Source organism: Podarcis erhardii (assembly GCF_964252035.2).
Source record: "Podarcis erhardii genome assembly, chromosome: 5".
NCBI classification, from domain to species: domain Eukaryota; kingdom Metazoa; phylum Chordata; class Lepidosauria; order Squamata; family Lacertidae; genus Podarcis; species Podarcis erhardii.
Genome location: NC_138509.1, coordinates 34,120,927 through 34,141,508, shown reverse-complemented (window position 1 = coordinate 34,141,508; position 20,582 = coordinate 34,120,927). Strand labels below are relative to the sequence as shown.

Here is a 20,582-nt window from a genome sequence, read left to right as displayed (position 1 = left end):
TAACCCACAAAAATGCCTCTGACATTCTTTACTCCACCCGGAGCTCCTGTCCTCACATGAGACCCAAAAACCTTGAAATGGGCAACAGAAGGTTTTCTATGGAACAGTTTCTCAAAAGGAGAACTTCCCAACTCTTTTGAAAACTTTCTCAACCACGTATAACAAAATGACGTTAGCGATTCAGCCCAGTATTCATGTGGCAGATGTGAACTAAGCAATTGCGCTTCCATTCCCTTTTGCAATTCTTTGTTCACCCTAACACAGACACATCTGTTCCAAGCTTCTTCTGAAGCTGCAATTTTGTGTCTTATCCCTTTCTTCTTCAGGAACCTCTGGAAATCCTGTAAAAGAAAAATTGGCTTCTCATCTGTGCAAAGACAACCTATGTCAGCATCATGCATATTTTTAACCTTGTCACAAAACTCTTTAAACCTTTCTAAGGCTTCTTTCGGTCTCTCCAAAAGATAAATCCAGACAAAACCTGTGAAAGAATCAACACATATTAGGTAATACTTTGCATTGCCTCTAGATGGTGCTAAAGGACCAATCACATCAGCATACACTCGCTGAAATGCCTTGTCGACCCTCGAGGTGACCTGCTTGGTGTTCTTCTTGGCTACACCTGCAAAAGAAATCATGTTAGAATCACAAGAATTACATTCCATGTAATCACTTTGAACAAAAGTCAACAAATATAGTCCATCTTTCTCTTCGGCAGAAAGATACAACTCTCCATCTTTGTAGATCTCGCAGTGTTGATCATCATAGGACAGTTTTAGTCCCTTCTTGGCAATCTGCGAAACGCTGAGCAGATTGTACTTCAACTCTGGAACCAAATAAACATTGTTTATAGTCAAGTTCTGACTTTTAAGATACACAGTCCCAATTCCAGTGGCTTCCAGCTCTTGACCGTTGGCTTGTTGTACAACGAAGCTTTGCTTCTTAAACGACGAAAACAAATCCCTGCGATGGGTCATGTGAAATGTGCACCCAGTGTCTATGATAAAAGTGTTCTCCACTTCTGGCTTGGTTCCTTTCGACATCAAAGCCTTTGCAGGCTTCGTCTGTGACTTGGCATGACCTCTGCCTGACGCCTCAGACTTCGTGGAGCTTCCCTTGGCTCCCTTGTTCTGACGTGGCTTCTTGCAGTACCGCTGAAGATGCCCAGTCTGTCCACAATTGTAGCATTGGACAACGTTCAAAGCTACGGCATTTTCTCCAGTAGCTGTAGCAGTGGGGGTGTCAGAACTCCGTTCTTGTCTCCCCCAGTCCTTGACTTCCAGGGCGGCAAGTCTGTCATGTTCATTAAGAACCACGGCAAAGACCCTTTCCGACGTTAGATCAGCTGCTGGGAGGGACCCCAGCTGACTGGCAACTGTTTTGTAAGTCCGATTCAGACTGTTGATGACCATGAAGCAAAACACTTCCTCCTGCAGACGCAAATTACGTTCCACCATCTGTTGACGCAGAAATTTCATTTCCGTCAGGTGCGCTTGAACATCTCCATCAGGCGCAAGCCTCAGGTTGGTCAGCTTCTCAAAATACAGCAACGCTGAAGAACCTGCATCTCTCTGATGTGTCCTTCTCAGCGTGTCCCAAACATCTCTCGCGTGCTGTAAATCTTGTATATGGATAAGCTCAGAGTCTGACACGCACAGAATTATAGCAGTTCTGGCCTTCACATCCTGTGACTCCCAAGCACGCGTTGGTGCTGGAGGGATGGGGTTCTCAATCACCCCAAACAGTCTCTGATTCTGCAGCAGGGCCTTCATCTTAATAGACCAAGATGCATAATTGTCACTGGTCAAAAGGGGCGGAGAAGGCAGGGCTCCCCCCTTCTTAGCATCCATTTTGAGTCCTTGCATTGACTCTCAAACACAAGCCTCTAAAATCCAATAGCTGGCTTGTTTACACTCTGTGCACCTGGCAGCTTTAACACTGGCCGCTTGCAAAGTCGCTTTCAAGAGTTCCTTTCTAAGGGCCTAGTCAAAACACGAACTGTTTTTGCCTGACTTCCAGCCCTTATCTTGAAACTGGCCTGTGTTGCTAAGCAACTGCATTCCTTTTCCTTGGACAGGAAAAACCGCAGGAATGTTTGGAATGCAGAGTTCTCCTCTCTCGGAGCTGTTTTTCCCAAACCTTGCTCCCTCGAAGCAGAGAATGAATCAATCTGCATTCACACTTCTAAGCCCGAAAATCTCATACCTGGGCTCCGTAGCTTGGCTTTCAGCTTCTTCTGGTCAGCTCCTGGCTGCAGAGAATCAGCTTTCTCACTGCAGGCTTCCATGGAGCAATGGAAGCAGCAGCTCTGCCACTCCTTGATGCAGACTTCGATGGATCGAAGAAACCATCTGGCTCTGGCTACCAACTGTTGGAATTCAGGCTCGATCAGAGGTATGTGCCTATCTGCAGGCACCGGCTGAATTCCTTTGACCTCCCTTCGGCGACTCCCGGCAGGAATGCACACACGAGGTCCGTTCCGGCGATTTTCCTCAGGCTGTGAGAAAAACACACCAACTGCTTCTCCTCCTTCTCCTCCTCCCTGCATATCCCCAGGGAGGGGAATCAGACTCAGACAGAAACGTATCTACATTGCTTTTATTCCTGTCTTTAGCAGTCATACAGTAAAAGATGTCTGCTCTCTTCAACAAACAGAGAGAAACTCCAAACTCCACCCATGTACATCCTGTACAGGTCATATGACACACACTGAGCTCATATCCTGTGCTCAATAAGGATGGACTGCCCCTTTGTTTCCATGGCAACAGTCACACACATCCTGTCTGGCTTTGGTGCCACTAGCAGCTGTTTGAGCTGTTAGAGCCTTTGCTTGCTGCAGCATTGCTGCTTTAGAATAACAGGTATTATCTAAGTCTTTATAGATTTAAGAATACAACCTTTCCATTCAGTGGCCAGGTACCCCTCCACTGAGATAGTGCAATAATGGAAACCATAGTAGCGGCTTTGGTAATTAGAAGTAGTATCATCTACTGTATTGAAGAATAAATCCTAAAGACTTTTCTTAACACTGGATGACCGTGCCTTCTATTTCAATTTGTTCTTTAAAGCAAATAATAAACACTTGCGCTCTACATACTCTCATTTGCACCAGCAGGTTTGTAATAAGGAATAAATGCTGCGTAGATCTGCAAAATTGAAGGAACAGGGGTCCACAAGGTTTGATTATTTATGGTTGCCACTGTTGGGAATTTTATTCCTACATGCTGCAGATGTGTGATTGTTGTTGTTACACGTCTGTGTTTACATTCCACAGTGTTGGATGTCATGGGGAACGGAAGTTCAGATACACTGTTCCGTTCTGTATTGCTTTTGTTTTTTCCCTTCTCTCCATGGAAGAAAGAGAGAGGGGAGCCATGTTTTCTTTGTTCTGTTATGTTTGATTTTGTACATAATAAATCAGGCTTAGATGTCACACCTCAAGGCTCAGCTTCTGTTTGGACTCTGCTAGTGTTGTGTACTCATGTACTTGGATATGGGTCACATCAGCATGAAGGGACACAAGAGTAATGAATCATCCCAGACGGCGCTGCACTGGGGGAGAGGTGATGGTCTTGGTGTTTCCCAACAGCCACTACACCTTTTCCTATTCCTGAATAGGGATGCAGAAAGCTTGGTGTGGGAGGAAGCTGGTTATCTCATGTTCTTTGGCAGAAGTGGAAGCTTTGGAGAAAACAAGAGGAGCTTCTGCCTGCCAGAAAGCCCAAGTGATATGAGATTATCTGATGCAAAATAGTTCTGAACTAAGTAGCAGGGGCTACGCTCCCCTTCCTCCTTGAGTGCTTCCTCTGAGTGCTGCAATTTGAGTCTGACCAACATAGTACTTTGTGCCACCAACTTCATCCTTGGACACATCTCAGACAGTGAAATATCAGCTTCAAAATCTCAAGGCTGGATCCGGCTTGCCAGTGAGTGGAATGAAGATGAGTGAAATGACATCTTTGCATGACTCAGTTGCTCCCTTTTGCCATGGCTGGATGCACAATGAAACTACCACAAAGCAGTGACCTTCACACTCTATGATTCTTGCTTCTGCTCTAACCCCTTGTGGGTAATGTTGGCGAGTTGTCTTTGAAAGTTGAAAGAAGTGACTGGGCACATGTTTCCTCTGTGCTTGAGGACAGAGACCCTACTAGACTGCCCAAGACTTCTCAATGCTTTACAGAGAATTGGGGAAACAGGGAGAGAAGGGCCTCAGGTCAAATGTTTCAAAGTTGAATGCAATCCTCCGCAACTCGCAAACAAACTTTGGACAGGGAACTAATATGCTAGTGGGTGTTGTACATAGGATTCACTAGGGCACTAGTCTTTGGCAACCTGATAAGCAGATTTGTGGAAGTCAGTCCCCTTCAGTCCCAGGCAGGCAACAGGAACAGGATATTTAAAGACCCACTGATGGGCTACTTAGGAAGGCCTGACAACACCAGCTATTGTATCCTCATCATATGCAATCATAATAACAAAAAAACTACAAGGAGGGTGGATGCCTGTAGCACAACGTCGTCTACAATAAACTTTGCAGCAAGAATAAGCCCCCAAATGCATACTTACAAGTACATCTGATTTATTGCTCAGCCCCTTTCCATAGTTGTCTGTAGCAATGACCTGAAACTTGAAATACGATCGCCGCATGTTTTTGAAGAGCATAGCAGTTTTGATCAGCCCCGTATAAGGTTCGATCACAAAACCTTCCTTGCCATCCTTGATTGGAGGGATGATGAGTCTGTATTGCATTGCACTGTAGTTGCCCGTATCTTTATCATTTGCCTGATAGGTTCAAAAAAGAAGGGGGAGAAAGAAGGAAGAGAAATTACTGAGACAATTATGTATACTGAGAAGCACTGCGGCCTCTGTAATCAATACAGAAACTAATCTCATGGGCATTATGATAATCAGTTTGACTGCTTTCTGCATTTGTAATATCAGAATTTAATTTTTAGTAGCTTCATAGCTTCCAGAAAAATTTAGGCTAGGGGTGGAGAACCTGTTTCAGCCCAAGAGCTGCATTCCCTTGTGGACAACCTTCTGGAGAATGTATTTCAATGGTGGTTGGAGCCAGATGGAAAAGTGGACAGAACAATGGATGTGAGTAGTAGGCTATATTTCAAGCACACAAACACACACTTCATCTTCCATGCAGGCAAGGAAAAGGCATCATCACACTTCTAAGGCCTGAGGTTCCCCGACTCTCATTCAGACTCACAAAAGTAGCATCAAGGATGTGGGGGAAAGCAGAATAATTTTTGGGCCATCTTCAATGAACTCAGGGTAGAGTCATTGAAATTAACAGCCCTGATTAATTTCGGTCTATTCCTTTCAATGGGTCTGCTTAATATTCAGTGGGGTATTTTGTTCAGTGCACTTAAATCCCTCCCATTTAAATTAATAGGATATGAAGGGTTTTGGCTAGAGCATCCGTTTGACTCGCACAGATTTTTTAAGAAAAGTTATGGTAACCACTATTAAGGAAACAAACAGGTTTGATGCTTTTATTGCATACGCTATCATTATGAGGGGGAAATGAATGGTCTATTAATGTTAGCAAGCTAGAAGATGATGATGATGATGATGATGATGATGATGATGATGATTACCCCACTTTCCCCCTGATGGGACCCAAGGCAGCTTACAGATAAAAACAAGAACCACTAAATACAGGCAGCGGGGGGGGGGGGGGCGGCGGAATTATGTGAAAATAATTAAACACTGGTACAATTAAAACCATATACAGATATAAAATCTGTTTGAAACATTTGTTTCAAAATTGTTTAAAAGATTGACATGAAGACCACTCTAGTAAAAGAAATAATGAACACAAATAAAGAGTCAATTTATTAAAAAATGATCATGTGTTTTGTGTGCAATTTGTTTTTCTCATGTGTTTTCTAATACATCTTTAAACGTTAGTAAAAATAAATAAATAATGTTTATCTGTTTTGGGACCACCAGAGCAACCCTAAGCTCAGCCAATGACATAACAAGCACAAGTCCTTTTTAACACAAGGGAAGGGAGCTTGTTAGCCCTATAATTTGTCCTGAAGGTAAATATTTTTGTCACTTCATTAAGAGAAGATATATGACACCTCAAGGGTAGTGATATGCCTGTCAGAAAAGAGAAAGGAATACAGTTGATCTTAATAGCATTATATATTTTCTTTTGTTTATGTGGCAGACATAAATACGCAGATGTTTTCACAATTCTTTTATGAATGAATGTTGAGAAATATTATATGTCCTCTGTGTCAGACTTCACCTCAACTGTCAAAATAAGGAGCAGCATTATCTTTCGGGTGCAAATTGACATGCAGCGTAAATTAATAATACAGAGTTTCAAAGAATAAAAGCTTTGCTGAATTAAAATAAACTTCTTCATAAACAACAGGGTTCCAAACAGTTTGACTGAGATTACATACAGACTCTGTTCATAGCTGAAGCAGACAGGCTTTCACTGACATTTTACAGAGAACACAAAAGAGAAACTGGCTGCTAAGTCACATATCAGAGTGACTCAACAGTTAGCAGTTAGGCCTGAATAACCTTAGTAGGCCCAAATGATTGTGCAGTCCCAGCACTTCCTAGCCTGCTTTGCTGCTTCTGCTCTCATGTGTCTTTGTCACATGACACAAATTTATAGCCAAACTGAGGCATGTTTTAAAGGTGCTTAAAAATACCAAATCCTTCTAAAGCTTCATCATAGGCTTCTTGTTCACATCTATGAAGGGAAATGCTTGGGTGAGAAGGGGGTGGGGGTGGGAAAGAAGCCTCTTGTAATGGAACACCCTGCAGAATTGATTCCCCTCCTCCTATAATGGGGAGGAGACATGTCTCCTTTCTCTGGCCCACTGCCAGTTGTATCCTTCCAGTAGCACCTTAAAGACCAACTAAGTCAGTTCTTGGTATGAGCTTTCGTGTGCATGCACACTTCTTCAGCACACGAAAGCTCATACCAAGAACTGACTTAGTTGGTCTTTAAGGTGCTACTGGAAGGAATTTGTTTTGTTTTGACTATGGCAGACCAACACGGCTACCTATCAGTAACTGCCAGTTGTATGTTTACTTGGTTTTTTTAAAAACCTTAATTAAGCATTAGCCCCATCACCAAATTAATTTTGAACTGTATCTGTGGAGGGCTGGACGGTCCTTGGATTGTCCCAGGGTGAACTAGCCTGATTGAAGACCATTGGATTATAGCCATAGGGTGGATCAGGGGTGCTGTGTACAGCCCATGGTCTCTCATTAGGTGAATGAGATCTGGTAAGCCTCCTCTCTCCTCTTCTTTTGTAGTTGAGAAGAATAAATCGGAAGCTTCCACTTCTAGTCTCAAACAAACAATATTTCTCCACTATATCTAAACTCTGGGAACTGTGGTTTGTTTGAACTCTAGATAGCAAGAAGAAACCAGTATCAAATCAGGATTTCAGATTCTGATTTGTACACTAACTAGAATATAAATCAGCTTTCACCAACCTAGGACCTTTCCAAGATTTGGACTACAAGTCCCATCAGTCCCATCTAGCATGTTAGTTGAAGGAAAATATCCCAGATCAGCCTGCCACATACAAATAATCATTTACCAATGACCTTTTTGAAGCACCACCTCTATCACAGGTGGCGTTTCTTATGACAAAGGAGATGGCTTTTTCAGTAGTGACACCCCAGGTCGGAACTTCGTCCTCCCGAGGTATGCCTTCCAGCAACCTTTAGTGGCCAGCTGCTCAAAAAACACACCATACAGACATTTTAAAGCATGTTTGATAACTTTCCAGACTCCGCATCATTCAATAAACTGCTTGCAAAACTTGGATGAACTTCAGGAACAGCCTTTGACACAGCGTGAAGAGTTTCAACTGGGGGGGGGAGTGTGCCCATTTACCACATGTGCAGAAGTGCTGACAAATGGCCTAATGGAACATTCTGGATTGCAGCCACTGTCGTTAGATTAACTCAATTCATCGGCAATTATCTCTTGAAGATATGGCATCTTTAACCAAGTGTTCCAAATAATGAAAACCGATCTACTAACACTGTTTGCATAGAGATGCAATCAATCAGGACCTAATCACTGAATTGTCAAGATGAAAGAGAAGTGGCAGTGGACCGAAGCATAGATGGAATTTGCTTCTGTTTCTGCTGTTTTTTTGCCCTGCGATGCATCTTCTAAAATACAGACTGTTGTAAAACTAATCCATATGTGCAACCAGGCTGTGTGGGTTGTCAACTGAAACAAACAACGCCATGTGTAGGCTAACAAAGGGGGGCTAGTGCTGATGAAATGATCCCCATCTTTTTTTATTGGTTAATTTCAAATCCTGGTAAGTATTAGGCATGGCTAAGGTGGGAACTGATATCCAAAGTTTTCAGTGGCAAGGGAGAGGGTGAGGTGAATTTATGTCAGAAAGGGAAGAGGCCAGAGGAGAGGAGCATGTGATCCTGTGGCCCACTTCTTCAGCCATGCTTAGGAATTGGGAAGGTTACATAGGTATTGGCTTGGTTTGTGTTTAAAAATGTCAACGTCCCATAGCCATATGACCCCTCTCCCCAACTACAGACAAGTGTCTGATAAAAGTGAACCTAGCGATGCTAGCCTTTGTATAAGGGAAAGACTAAGGTATATTAAACAGCATGGCTGGGAGAAGGGCCAATTGCCCACAAAACACTAGATTAGGAAAGAATCATCAACCACAAAACAGTGAATGCTGCCCTTGTCAGAAAAACAAAGCAGCTATACTTTTGAAATTTGGCAGGCTTCATCTTACAAGGAAGGACTACTATGCCTACAAATTTTATGCAATTCTGCTGGGAGGGGAAAGTTATAGACATTTCATTTAAAAAAACACACAACAACTTCCAATGTATCCACTGTAATACCCCTGGACTTATTTGGCAGGCTTAATCTGTTCCTGAGGGGCTAGTATGCCTGCAAAATTCATCTACTTATACCAAAAGGGAGAAAAGTTATAGCTTTTTAAAGATGTCCCAATAGTAAATTGCAGTGGGTGAAGAGGGGAGACAAAGCCTTGTTTGCTTGCTTGCTTTGCCAAAGTAGATCAGGACTTAGACCTCAAGTTGAACTGGGCAACCTCCCAAGTGCTTTAGACTGTTTTCTGATATGCCAAATTGGGGTCTGAACTGAATCTTATAGTTCTAGGATGTCCAACAGTTTGATCGCGATCTACAGGTCGATCTTGGGGGGGGGGTCCTTGGTCGATCACAGTCGACCGCGGGATCCTGACCCCTTCCCCCCTCCCGAAAAAGCTAGATCACTGCCAGTTTCTTTATAGTGGGAGTAGATCGCAGTCTCTTGAACGTTGGACATGCACACCCCTAATATAAATGCACATAAAACATATGATAATGTGGAAATGCCTCTATGTACTTGGGCTTTAAGCCACTGATGTTTTAGGGCCCCATGTTGCCATTACCCAATCCTACATGGCCAGAAACCTTTATGTGGCTGCCTGAATCATGTCTCAGTGAAGCAAACATCCAAGAACACAAAGCACGTCTCCAATACTACTCTTATTTTCAACCTGTAAATACAGCAGGTTCCAATGTTCTCTTTATAATGCAGGGGTGGGTGAAACCTAATCTCAGCAGCGTTGAAACAAGGTGAGCATGTGGAACTCAGAATTTGAAAGTAGTAAATACCATCCAGACACTTATTGTAAAATACATATACTGTATTAGCATGGAAGCTTATAAGGATGTATTTAGTTTTTGCTCTTGGAGGACATACACTTGTAGATGAGTCATCCTTGTGGATTAATAAGATTACTCAAAAGAAGAAGAAGTTATCAGGAATTTATAGCCGGAAAACCACCTATCAGGACAACCAAGATAGTCACAATACAATGATGGAAACAAGTGGTATTTTAACTGGGGTCAAAGCAAGGCAAAAAGAAGAGTATAAAGAACATCTAAATGTGGGAACAAATTTACGCACAACTATATGTGTGAGACAAGGCACTAATGTCAAAGTGTTAAAAATACTGGGACAGCAGATGTAGCTTTTAAAACTGAAAATATACATCAAGCTGTCAGTTCCTGCAGGGAGAAAAGTGATCTTGTTTTAAAAGCTATTATATTTTGCCGGAAACTGTGATTGGAAACATCTGAATTTGCCATCTGCTTTAGTTGAGCTAATGTTGACTAGGAAAGCCTATTCGTTTTATGAGCCCCTTCAGTATATTAGAACTAAAATTAAGAATGACCCTGTGAGGAAGGCTGCAATGCACAAAAGGACTGATGAGAGTTTATCCGTCCCCCTCCTTTCTTTAAGTAGCTAGTTTGACTCAAGCTTGCTTTCTTAAAAGGAGAAAAAGAAATGGTTAGCAACTGATGGCCGTCACTGCTAATAAAATGATAAATTTTCAGCAGTCTTCAGGCCCTGAGCAACATTTTGCTGAGTCCACAGAGAAGGTAAGGTGATGGGTCAGTATAGTAGTTCTCACAGACTCAATAAAAGCAAAATAATTGTGCAATGCATTACTAAAGTGACATAGACAAACTGTATCACCCCTTAACTTTTTGATATCATTTTTATTGCAAAATCAGAAAGAATTTCATGAAGCTATAGCTTCTTAAAAGTGTCTTAGAAGCCTAGCTCAAAGTTCAAAATGCGGTATTTCTACTATATCCTGGAATTCCTCTCTTTTAAAACAATACTGCCTTTTTGTTCAGCCACTGCTCACTCAAAATTATAACAAAATGGAAATACACGTGACTACATTTGGTCACATCTATGCCCTGCTACCCATTCCTTTGCTGCGATTTGCTTATTATACCAAACTGGGGAGACTGTACACTTTTGCATTTTCATGGACAGCTAGTCCCATGGCTTACTTTCCATCTGTCTCTCTCTCTCTCTCTGTGTAATACATATGGGCAACACCTGTCCATAACAATAATTAAAACCATCTAATATAGGGAGGGTGAGTGGGGAGACTGGTGACAGCAATCCCAAAGCCCCGGAATCAGAATTATGGTGCAGAAGGAAACCCATTTATCGCTCTGGTGTGCTCCCTGCCTTTTGAGCCCACCGGTGACACTGACTGGCTCCTGGGGCGTGGCCTTCCCTGGCAATGACACAGCTGAACCACTGTCCACACACCACTACTTGCAAGCTACCACCACAAACCTATTACAATCAGGCCTGCTCCTCACCTGTGCAAGGACATAAGATGAACCCAAGGCTACTGATGAGTCTCAAATTGGAACCTTAGAGTTGCCAGGGATACGGTTTGACTAGGGCTGCCATCCATTGGAAACAGCGCCCCTGGGCTTCATTTTTTGTTGTTGAGATTTTGCAAAAAACCCAAACCCAACACCTTGATAACTTTTGTGTCCAGATTTTCCCTTTTTGAAATATGGCAGCCCTAGGTTTGAGAAAACTAGTGCCTTTTTTTCGAAGTAATAACGGAATAATATAAAAAACATATTTTGGTTTCCCGTTATGCCTTGTGAGGTCAGGAGAAATGATATATAAAAAAACTGGGCAAAAATTAAACAATGCTGGTATGCCATGTTATAACCAGATGTTAACACTCAGGAAAGCAGTGAAGCAGCATGACAACAGTATTGAACTGAAAGCTCACTCCTTTAATTAATCACCCACAAGATAACATGTGTTAATTATTCTTTTTAAAGCAAAATTAAGGCGTTGAGAAGAGTGAAGAGATAGGACTAAATAATGTGGAGGGAAACAAAAGGTATGTGAAAACACAATTGATATGCAAAGCACTAAAATCATATCATATTAGGTAAATCTCAGGCTTCAAATCCCATAGATTAATAGCTGCAATTATTGCTGGTTTATATTTAATTTACTTATTCACTACAAAAATGCATGGTGTAACATTTGGCCTTAGAATGATAGTAAAAAAAGGAACAGCTGTTCTAATGTGAAATTTCTAAAGAAATGGAATTATAACAAAGGTTGTCAAGAAAAGATACAATTCTAAAGCAACTTGTTCTGTTGATGACTGACTTTTTATAGCAAATCTCTATCTCAATATGAGGGTGGGGCACCCTGGCCACTAGGCCTCCCACTTGGCCTGCAAGTCTGTATCTGGGTAAGTCACACCCATGGGTCCTACTCTTGCCATCACACAGGATACCAGGCATGAGGCAGGCAACAACAGGACTTCAAAGGAGCTATCAGGAGCTTAAGGTGACATCCCAATTTTTTCTTTGCTGAAGCAAGGTGCTGATGGGTGCTGGAAGTATACTTTGCTCCAGGACTGGCAAACAGTTTCCATTTGAAACTAATGCTAAAATCTGCGCTTTGAACCTCTGGATTGCAGAGCTGTTTGCAAAAGGGCTTTCAAACAGCCCCAGCACTGTGCTTCCAATCCTGACAATCAGATTTGGCCTGCCAGGGGTGGGGAGATTAAGATCTGGCCTTCTGGCCGGAAAATGTTCCCCTCTCTCTCTCCTGATCAAGATATTATATTCCCCCACGGGAGAGTTACAATTCTCAGAGTTCTCTAGGAAGAGGGATTGATTGTTAAACCACTCTGGAAACTGTACCTCTCTGAGGGGTATGGGGTCTCCAATACCTTTATGCTATCCAAGAAGCCATAATATTGCTTGTGATGAAGAAGACAACTGCCTGCAGAGTTTCTTACAAATTCACCCTCTCCCCAATAATTACAGATAATTTCAGATTCAGATTACGAAGGCAAAATATATTTCACAACTATTTATACTGCTTGTGAAATTATTTTAAGAATTTTGAACTTTAGAATTTTAAGAATTTTAAAACCACCCTGAATTTTAATTTTAAGAATTTTAAAACCACCCTGAAAGAATACTTTGATATAAACCTGAATAAAGAAACAAAAATTTATATAGTTTGGGACGCCAGTAAGGCGGTTTTAAGAGGTTTTTTAATCCAACAGAATAATTATAGAAGGAAACTAAGAGAATCAAAGAAAGAAGAAATAGTTAAGCAATTAAGAGATTGTGAGAAAAAATTAATAGTAAATCCTAGGGATGAAAGGACTAAACAAATCTCTAAAATGGTGCAGGCACAATACTCGACATTAATAAGCCAAGAAGTAGAATGGAGAATTAAATCAATGAAGCAAAAATACTTTGACTCCGCAAATAAAACGGGGAGACTATTGGCGTGTCAACTAAGAAAAAGGAAAAAAACAAAATGTGATTAACAAAATTAAAATAGAAGAGCAAATATTAGAAGACCCTGGTAAAATAGAGGAAAATTTCCTTCAATTCTATGAAAATTTGTATAAAAAGGAAGATGAGGACTTAGTAGAAATAGAAAAATATCTGGAAAGGAATAGAGGAGAACAGCTGACGGATGAAGAAAAAACCCATCTAAACAAACTAATAACAGCAGACGAGGTCAAGGAGGCAATTAAGAAGATGAAACCAGGGAAAGCACCAGGTCCAGATGGTTTGTCACAAAAGTACTACAAAGTTTTAGAGGAATATCTGGCCCCGGTCTTATGCGATGTAATGAATAATATTTTACAAGGAGGAAGGATACCTGATTCCTGGAAAGAGGCACACATCACGTTAATCCCTAAATCAGACTCTGACAAACTGGACATAAGAAATTATAGACCGATATCACTACTTAATAATGATTATAAAATCTTTGCAGAAATAATGGCAAAGAGGCTCAAAAAATATTTAGCAAAATCTATTCATAAAGATCAAGTCGGATTCCTCCCTAATAGGCATCTAAAAGACAACGTAAGGCACATAATAAATATTATCGAATATTTGGAATTTAAGAACGATATCCCACGGCACTAATTTTCATTGATGCTGAAAAGGCATTCGATAACGTATCATGGCGGTTTTTACTAAAATGTATGGAGAGGGTAGGGATAGAGGGGCCTTTCATGGAAGGTATAAGAGCGATTTATTTAAGCCAAAGGGCTAAACTGATTATTAACAATAATTTAACTAATTCGTTTGAGATTTCGAAGGGTACAAGACAGGGATGCCCTCTATCCCCTCTCCTATTTATTATGGTGTTGGAAGTAATTACAAATAAAATAAGGGAAACTTCGGAAATAAAAGGAATCAGAATAGGAGCAAAAGAATATAAATTAAAGGCTTACGCCGATGATTTGGTAATATCGCTAGAAGAACCAGTAGAGGGTATCGGTAAAGTTATAGAGTTATTTGAAGAATTTGGAAAACTGTCCGGCTTTAGACTAAACAAAGTTAAAACCAAGATTCAGTTACAGATAGGTAGCCGTGTTGGTCTGCCATAGTCAAAACAAAACAAATTCTTTCCAGTAGCACCTTAAAGACCAACTAAGTCAGTTCTTGGTATGAGCTTTCGTGTGCATGCACACTTCTTCAGATACACTGAAACAGAAGTTTCCAGACCCTTCTATATAGTGAGAAGGTGGGGAGGGGTATTACTCAGAGGGGTATTACTGTCGTCAACAGGCTCATCACAGCTATCTGCCAATCACCCATTCCCACCACCCTTCTGAGTAATACCCCTCCCCACCTTCTCACTATATAGAAGGGTCTGGAAACTTCTGTTTCAGTGTATCTGAAGAAGTGTGCATGCACACGAAAGCTCATACCAAGAACTGACTTAGTTGGTCTTTAAGGTGCTACTGGAAAGAATTTGTTTTGTTTTAAAACCAAGATGTTAACAAAGAATTTGACTGAAGATTTAAGAAATCAGTTAGAGCTGCAAACAGGAATCAAGGTGGTGAAAAAGGTGAAATATTTGGGCATTTGGGTCTCCACGAAAAATATAAATCTAGTAGAAGATAACTATACAAGGACCTGGAGAGAGATTAAAAAAGATCTGGACACCTGGAGTAGGATAAAACTCTCCTGGTCGGGTAGAATGGCAGCAATTAAGATGAGCATTCTTCCAAGGCTGCTGTTTTTATTTCAGAACATCCCGGTGATTAGGGGCACGACAATGTTTAAAGATTGGCAGAAAACCCTGTCCAGATTTATTTGGCAGGGCAAAAGAGCAAGAATCAAATTTAAACTACTTACAGATCGTAGAGATAGGGGAGGGTTCGCCGTTCCGAACCTGAAATTATACTACGAGGCCTCGTGTTTGTGTTGGATCAAGGATTGGGTTGTTTTGAAAAATACAGATTTGTTGGATCTGGAGGGATTTGACGCCAGATTTGGTTGGCATGCGTATCTATGGCACGATAAGGAGAGGGTCTATAAAGGATTCTCCAACCATATTATCAGAGGAGCGTTACTTGAGGTATGGAACAGAAATCAGAGACTTATAGAAAAAGACACCCCCTGGTGGTTATCACCAATTGACATCCTAACAATCAAAAAATCAAACATGGAAAGTAAAAGATGGACCTATGAAGACCTACTGGTAAGATCAGATAAAGGATGGAAACTCAGACCTTATGAAGATCTAAAGGACAAATAAACGACTTGGCTACAGTTCTACCAAATTAATGCTTTATGGAATGAGCATAAAAAAACAGGGATGAGTGAGAAAAAGTCCAGGTATCAGGTGGAGATAATAGAAGGAAACTCCAAACTTCTATCCAAAATGTATAATCAACTATTAGATTGGGATACCAAGGATGAAGAGATAAAGGAGGTCATGATTAAATGGGCCATGGACCTTGGATATAATTTAGATTACGACAGGTGGGTGAAACTTTGGAACAAGGACATGAAATTCACAGCATGTGTTGGACTCCGAGAAAATTTGCAAAAAATGATGTACAGGTGGTACATCACCCCTGTGAAATTGGAAAAAATGTATAAGACCGGGGACAAAACTTGCTGGAAATGCAAATCAAAAGAGGGTGATTTCCATCATATGTGGTGGGCTTGCGAAGAAGTGAAAAGGTTTTGGGGACTTATCTATGATGAACTAAATTTTTTTTTGAAATATACCTTCCCTAAAAAACCTGAAGCCTTCCTTTTAGGAATGGTCGGAGAAGACATTAGGCAAGAAGACCAAACTATGTTCCAATACGCAACGGTAGCTGCCAGGATACTGCTAGCGCAAAACTGGAAAACCCCTAATATCCCAACTATCAGAGAATGGCAATCTAAGTTATTTGAGTATATAGAACTAGCAAGGATGACACAGAAGATCAGGCATCAGAAAAACGTAAAATGTATTAATGATTGGAGCAAGTTTATTACATACATAGAAACAAATTTAGGAAATATTAAAATTACAGTAGGTGTAACATAAAGCCTGAGATGTATAGATAAAGGTTGTAAAAAGATACCACAGGAAGATAATGCGGGGATATAGCTCAAGCCGTGATGGAGGGAAGTCAATTAATGTTATGTTGTAAATTGATGTGTTTTCTTTTGTTGTTGTTGTTGTTGTTGTTGTTGTTGTTGTTGTTGTTGTATGTTTACATGTTTTTGTTGACATGTTGTTGGTTTTGTTTTTTTATGTTTTTTCTTGTCTGTTTCCCCCCTCCCTTTAAAAAAGAGCTTAATGAAAAGAAATTATAAAAAAAAAGAATTTTGAACAAGGTAGTTTCTGTAGCCTTCCAAGGGGTGCCAACTTGAATAGAATATTGTGGGGGCCCAGGTAAGCCCTGCCCCACATAACTGATCACATGACGCAGTGCACACACACTATTTGAGTGGAAATGTCCGTCACCTTTGGGGGAGCCCAGCCCCCACAGCCCCCAGGAGTTGGCTCCTATGAGCCTTCCCATTTTTATTTTTATTTTGTACAAAGAACATTTTCCTAAGGCATTGCTTTCACTTCTTCCCTTTGATTTCTTTATCAAAAAATAAACTGAATAATCAGTATTAGACATGTGGTCAAATCTGTGCCACTAAAAGACACAGCAAGGACATAACAAATCTACTTTCATTTTATATTCAAACATAACAACCCCCCTGTTTTATTTTTGTTCCATTTTAATTTAATTGCACTTGTTGATTATTTTTGTTTCTTTGCTTAGTTTAAATAATATTTAGCTGGAGAGATTAAATAATGCCATACAAAGAGCTGTATTTCTGGTTCGTTATTATATTTATATGTGACAAATAGGAGCCTACAATTATTGCACAGACATTAAGGCTATATAACAATTTTTAGAATTAAAAACTTCAGGGATTAATTTCTACTTAGATTATTGCTCATCAGACTGAAGTCATTTTTCACGAATTTGTGACAAAACAGACACACACACATCTGTGGCAAGTGAAGATCAATTTACAAGCATGCAGCTGTGGCACATTTGATATGATGCACATAAATTGCTACCCGAAAACTTAATAACTACAATAACTAAATCATCCAGGACGATTAAAGTGACACTAATTATAGTGAAAATTGTTTATACTGACTTGAAGTGTGCACAAGCCTAAAGAGCTTGTCTGTTTAACTTTGTATAAATTACACACTTTAAAACTTGAAATGCATTCCATACCAATAAGGCCCAAACTTTTTACTCCAAGTTGAGTGATAGAGGGGTAACTAAATACAAAAGAAAAATGCAAGAAATTGATTCGGAACTTTTTATTCAATGACTTACTGGACATTTTTAAGTGTGTTTATTCAGAATTCAGGGCTGTTTCCAATATTGTAGCTTTGTTTGCAACACAGTTTTCTCTTCCTCCCCTTGAAAGCAGAATTGCATATGACTACCTGAAAAGCAGGGACACGGGTGGCGCTGTGGGTTAAACCACAGAGCCTAGGACTTGTTGATCAGAAGGTCAACGGTTCGAATCCCCACGATGAGGTGAGCTCCTGTTGCTCGGTCCCTGCTCCTGACAATCTAGCAGTTTGAAAGCACATCAAAGTGCAAGTAGATAAATAGGTACCGCTCCGGTGGGAAAGTAAACAGCGTTTCTGTGCACTGCTCTGGTTCGCCAGAAGCAGCTTAGTCATGCTGGCCACATGACCCGGAAGCTGTACGCCGGCTCCCTCAGCCAATAAAGCGAGATGAGCGCTGCAACCCCAGAGTCGGTCATGACTGGACCTAATGGTCAGGGGTCCCTTTACCTTTATCTGAAAAGCATCATGAGGACTAATCATAGATGCTCAACAGAAAGGTGGTTTGGAGGAGCCTTGTGTCTTGGTGATTTCCCCTCTGGAATTTGGGTTTGTGAGCTGGAACTGTAGAGCTGATGATGGTATCTGGTCTGGTGACTTGGGGCTTTACAGGAACGCAGTAAGAAGTGTCCAGGTTGACTAATTCATGGCTGGCAGAAACCTGACCTTTTGTCTTTTACCAATGGCAATAGTCTCTACTGCTGTGTCCTGTTTGAGCTTTGGCTTGTCTGCATAGGAATTCTATCACTTGCTGGATACTTGTCCCACATGCTCAGCTGCTTTTGTTCCAAGCTGCTACAATTTCTTCCAGAATATTTTTTGTCTCCAAGCATTCTTTTTCCCCTGCTTTTTTTTTTTTTTTTTTTTTTTTGCCAGTTGCCACTCTATATACTGGACATTTTTCTTAAACCCAATCCATCTTTTGCCCCTAAAATTCCCAGCAAGGGTCATGAATCACACAATGCACCCTCATTCCTTTTCTCAGGTAAGGCAGCTACAGCCTCCATTTGTCTTTCGTACCGCCCTTCATTATTAATGGTTTTACTTCTTCAGTGTGTCACCTCGCTCTGTATTGTTCCTTCCCAGTCCCCTTTAATTCTGGGTTTCTTGATCTCAGTTTGGCTTTTTTTATATATACTTTCGCGAGTCTCCAAAGTACAAATCTACTAGAAAACAGACAATGTAAAAATGAAACCTTCTTACTCAGCAGATCTCCCTTGTGCATTCATCATAATACTGCCTACTGCAAGAATAAAGTTCTTGCAACTTTTTAACTTGAAGTAAAATAGCCATGCAACAAGAGACAGGCATTTTGGAAATAGGCATTTAACTCAGTATGCTAAATTCCTACAGATCTGAATATCCAGTGCTACACCGAGTCTCATTTCCCAGGCTAACAATACTGTAAAAGTGGCTCCTGTGCCTCCGTTACCCTGATAAAATACTAGTGATGATTGCAGTATCTGTGAATACTTTTACTTGCTATGTTTCTATGTTTGAATGCAGAGATGTTTTACCTGTTGTGAAGTATGATTTAAAAAATAATAATTATGGAAGGCAAATCTTAATCAGTACAAATAATTACTTCAAGATTTGTGATCTAACTTTCATCAATTAAATAAAATTCATCTGCAGAAATTCAACAGAAGGCACTTCTAGACTAACTGTATTTTATCATTTCTTTTTCCTAAATGAATATATATCCCAACTGAGGGTTAACAGCTCTATTCAGAATGCACTATATGCAAGCTTTGGAAGAGTTAAAACTCCCCACAAATTTGTGGCAATGCCTATATTTCCTAATTGGTTGTATTTGTTTTTTTGCTTAGATTTATCATTGTCAATGACCTGCTGTTTTACTGCTGAGAAACTCCTAGTAATAGCAATAAGAAGGAAACATCCATACGTCAGCAAAGTTTTGGAGCATCCCTCTTGCGCATTAAAAGATCAAGTACCTTTCCCCTTACATCTTATTTTAAAGAGTGCACATTTAATGATCTTTGCTGTTAAATTTACAATGGCATGACTTGCTTTTACATTCAAATGCAAGCATCTTCAAAACTAACTATAAGTATGCAATGAATTTCTTTGATACTGGTATTAATGCAATTTTTAAACTTCAGGGTCAAAGTGACATTGGTTGAGAAGGCTTGACTTGATTTTAAGCATACTGCTTTCTCCAGTTTAATGAGGACAATTATGAACTTCAGAATCCTAAATTACAATGTAGAACTTTAAAGAAATTTTAAGCCAGAAGTGCCCTTTTCCATTTCTGAGAACACTATTTTTGTAGTCTAGTTACATAAAACTTAACTTATGTCTAGACACATAAACATGGCAGGGTATTTTATAGGTACTTTTTGCTTTCTTTTCATTTGCTGCCTTGTAATGTTATGCAATAGTGAAGGAGAAATAAACTGCAGGGTTGTTATTCATTTCATGATTTTATGTAACCTGCAGATTTAGTTGTTCTGTACTTTCTTGCTGCCTATCTAGAGAGACAATTCTTTGGAAAAGGTACAGATACAACTTTCATTTACATTCATTCTAAAAGACTTACTGTTTGGAAGGGGTAAAAGTCAATCAACTTGGAAAATGCACTTCATGGATCAAGTAAATTGATCTTCTTTTCCCTACATAATGGATGTGTATGATGATTTTTTGTATAAACATGGAATATATGTACAGTTAAGGTTGTTTTGTGATTGCTGCTTCAATGGTTGAGTCAAAATCTTTCTCTCTTTTTACTATAATGGCTTCTGGGATGGAATAAAGTCAACCTATATTTTGGATTATTTACTTGCAATTTTAAGAATGGTTATTGAAAAGTGAGTCTTACTGAGCTCAGAAGGGTTTATTCCTTTGGTAAACAAATTTAGGATTAGAGTGCTAAATTCTGTAAAAGTCTATAAGGCAAAATGTGGAAGGTCAGATGTAAGAGGTCAAAAATTAGACAGAACATAAGAGGCTCACCTAATCCAGCATTTTGTACTCACAATGGCCAACTAAATGCCTATGGGTATCCCACAAGTAGGACCTGTGT

The 20,582-nt window shown here is 40.2% G+C and overlaps 1 protein-coding gene across 17 annotated transcripts in view; it reads right to left on the bottom strand.

Annotated features, from left to right (window-relative positions):
* The window catches only part of PCDH15 (protocadherin related 15), a 649,889-nt gene that overhangs the window by 56,182 nt on the left and 573,125 nt on the right, over nucleotides 1-20,582 (bottom strand). For all 17 annotated transcript variants that reach the window (XM_081861749.1, XM_081861756.1, XM_081861754.1 and 14 more), the window contains one exon: nucleotides 4,570-4,785. In XM_081861749.1, the coding sequence (XP_081717875.1) occupies nucleotides 4,570-4,785 (216 nt within the window). The remainder of the gene's footprint in view (nucleotides 1-4,569; nucleotides 4,786-20,582) is intronic.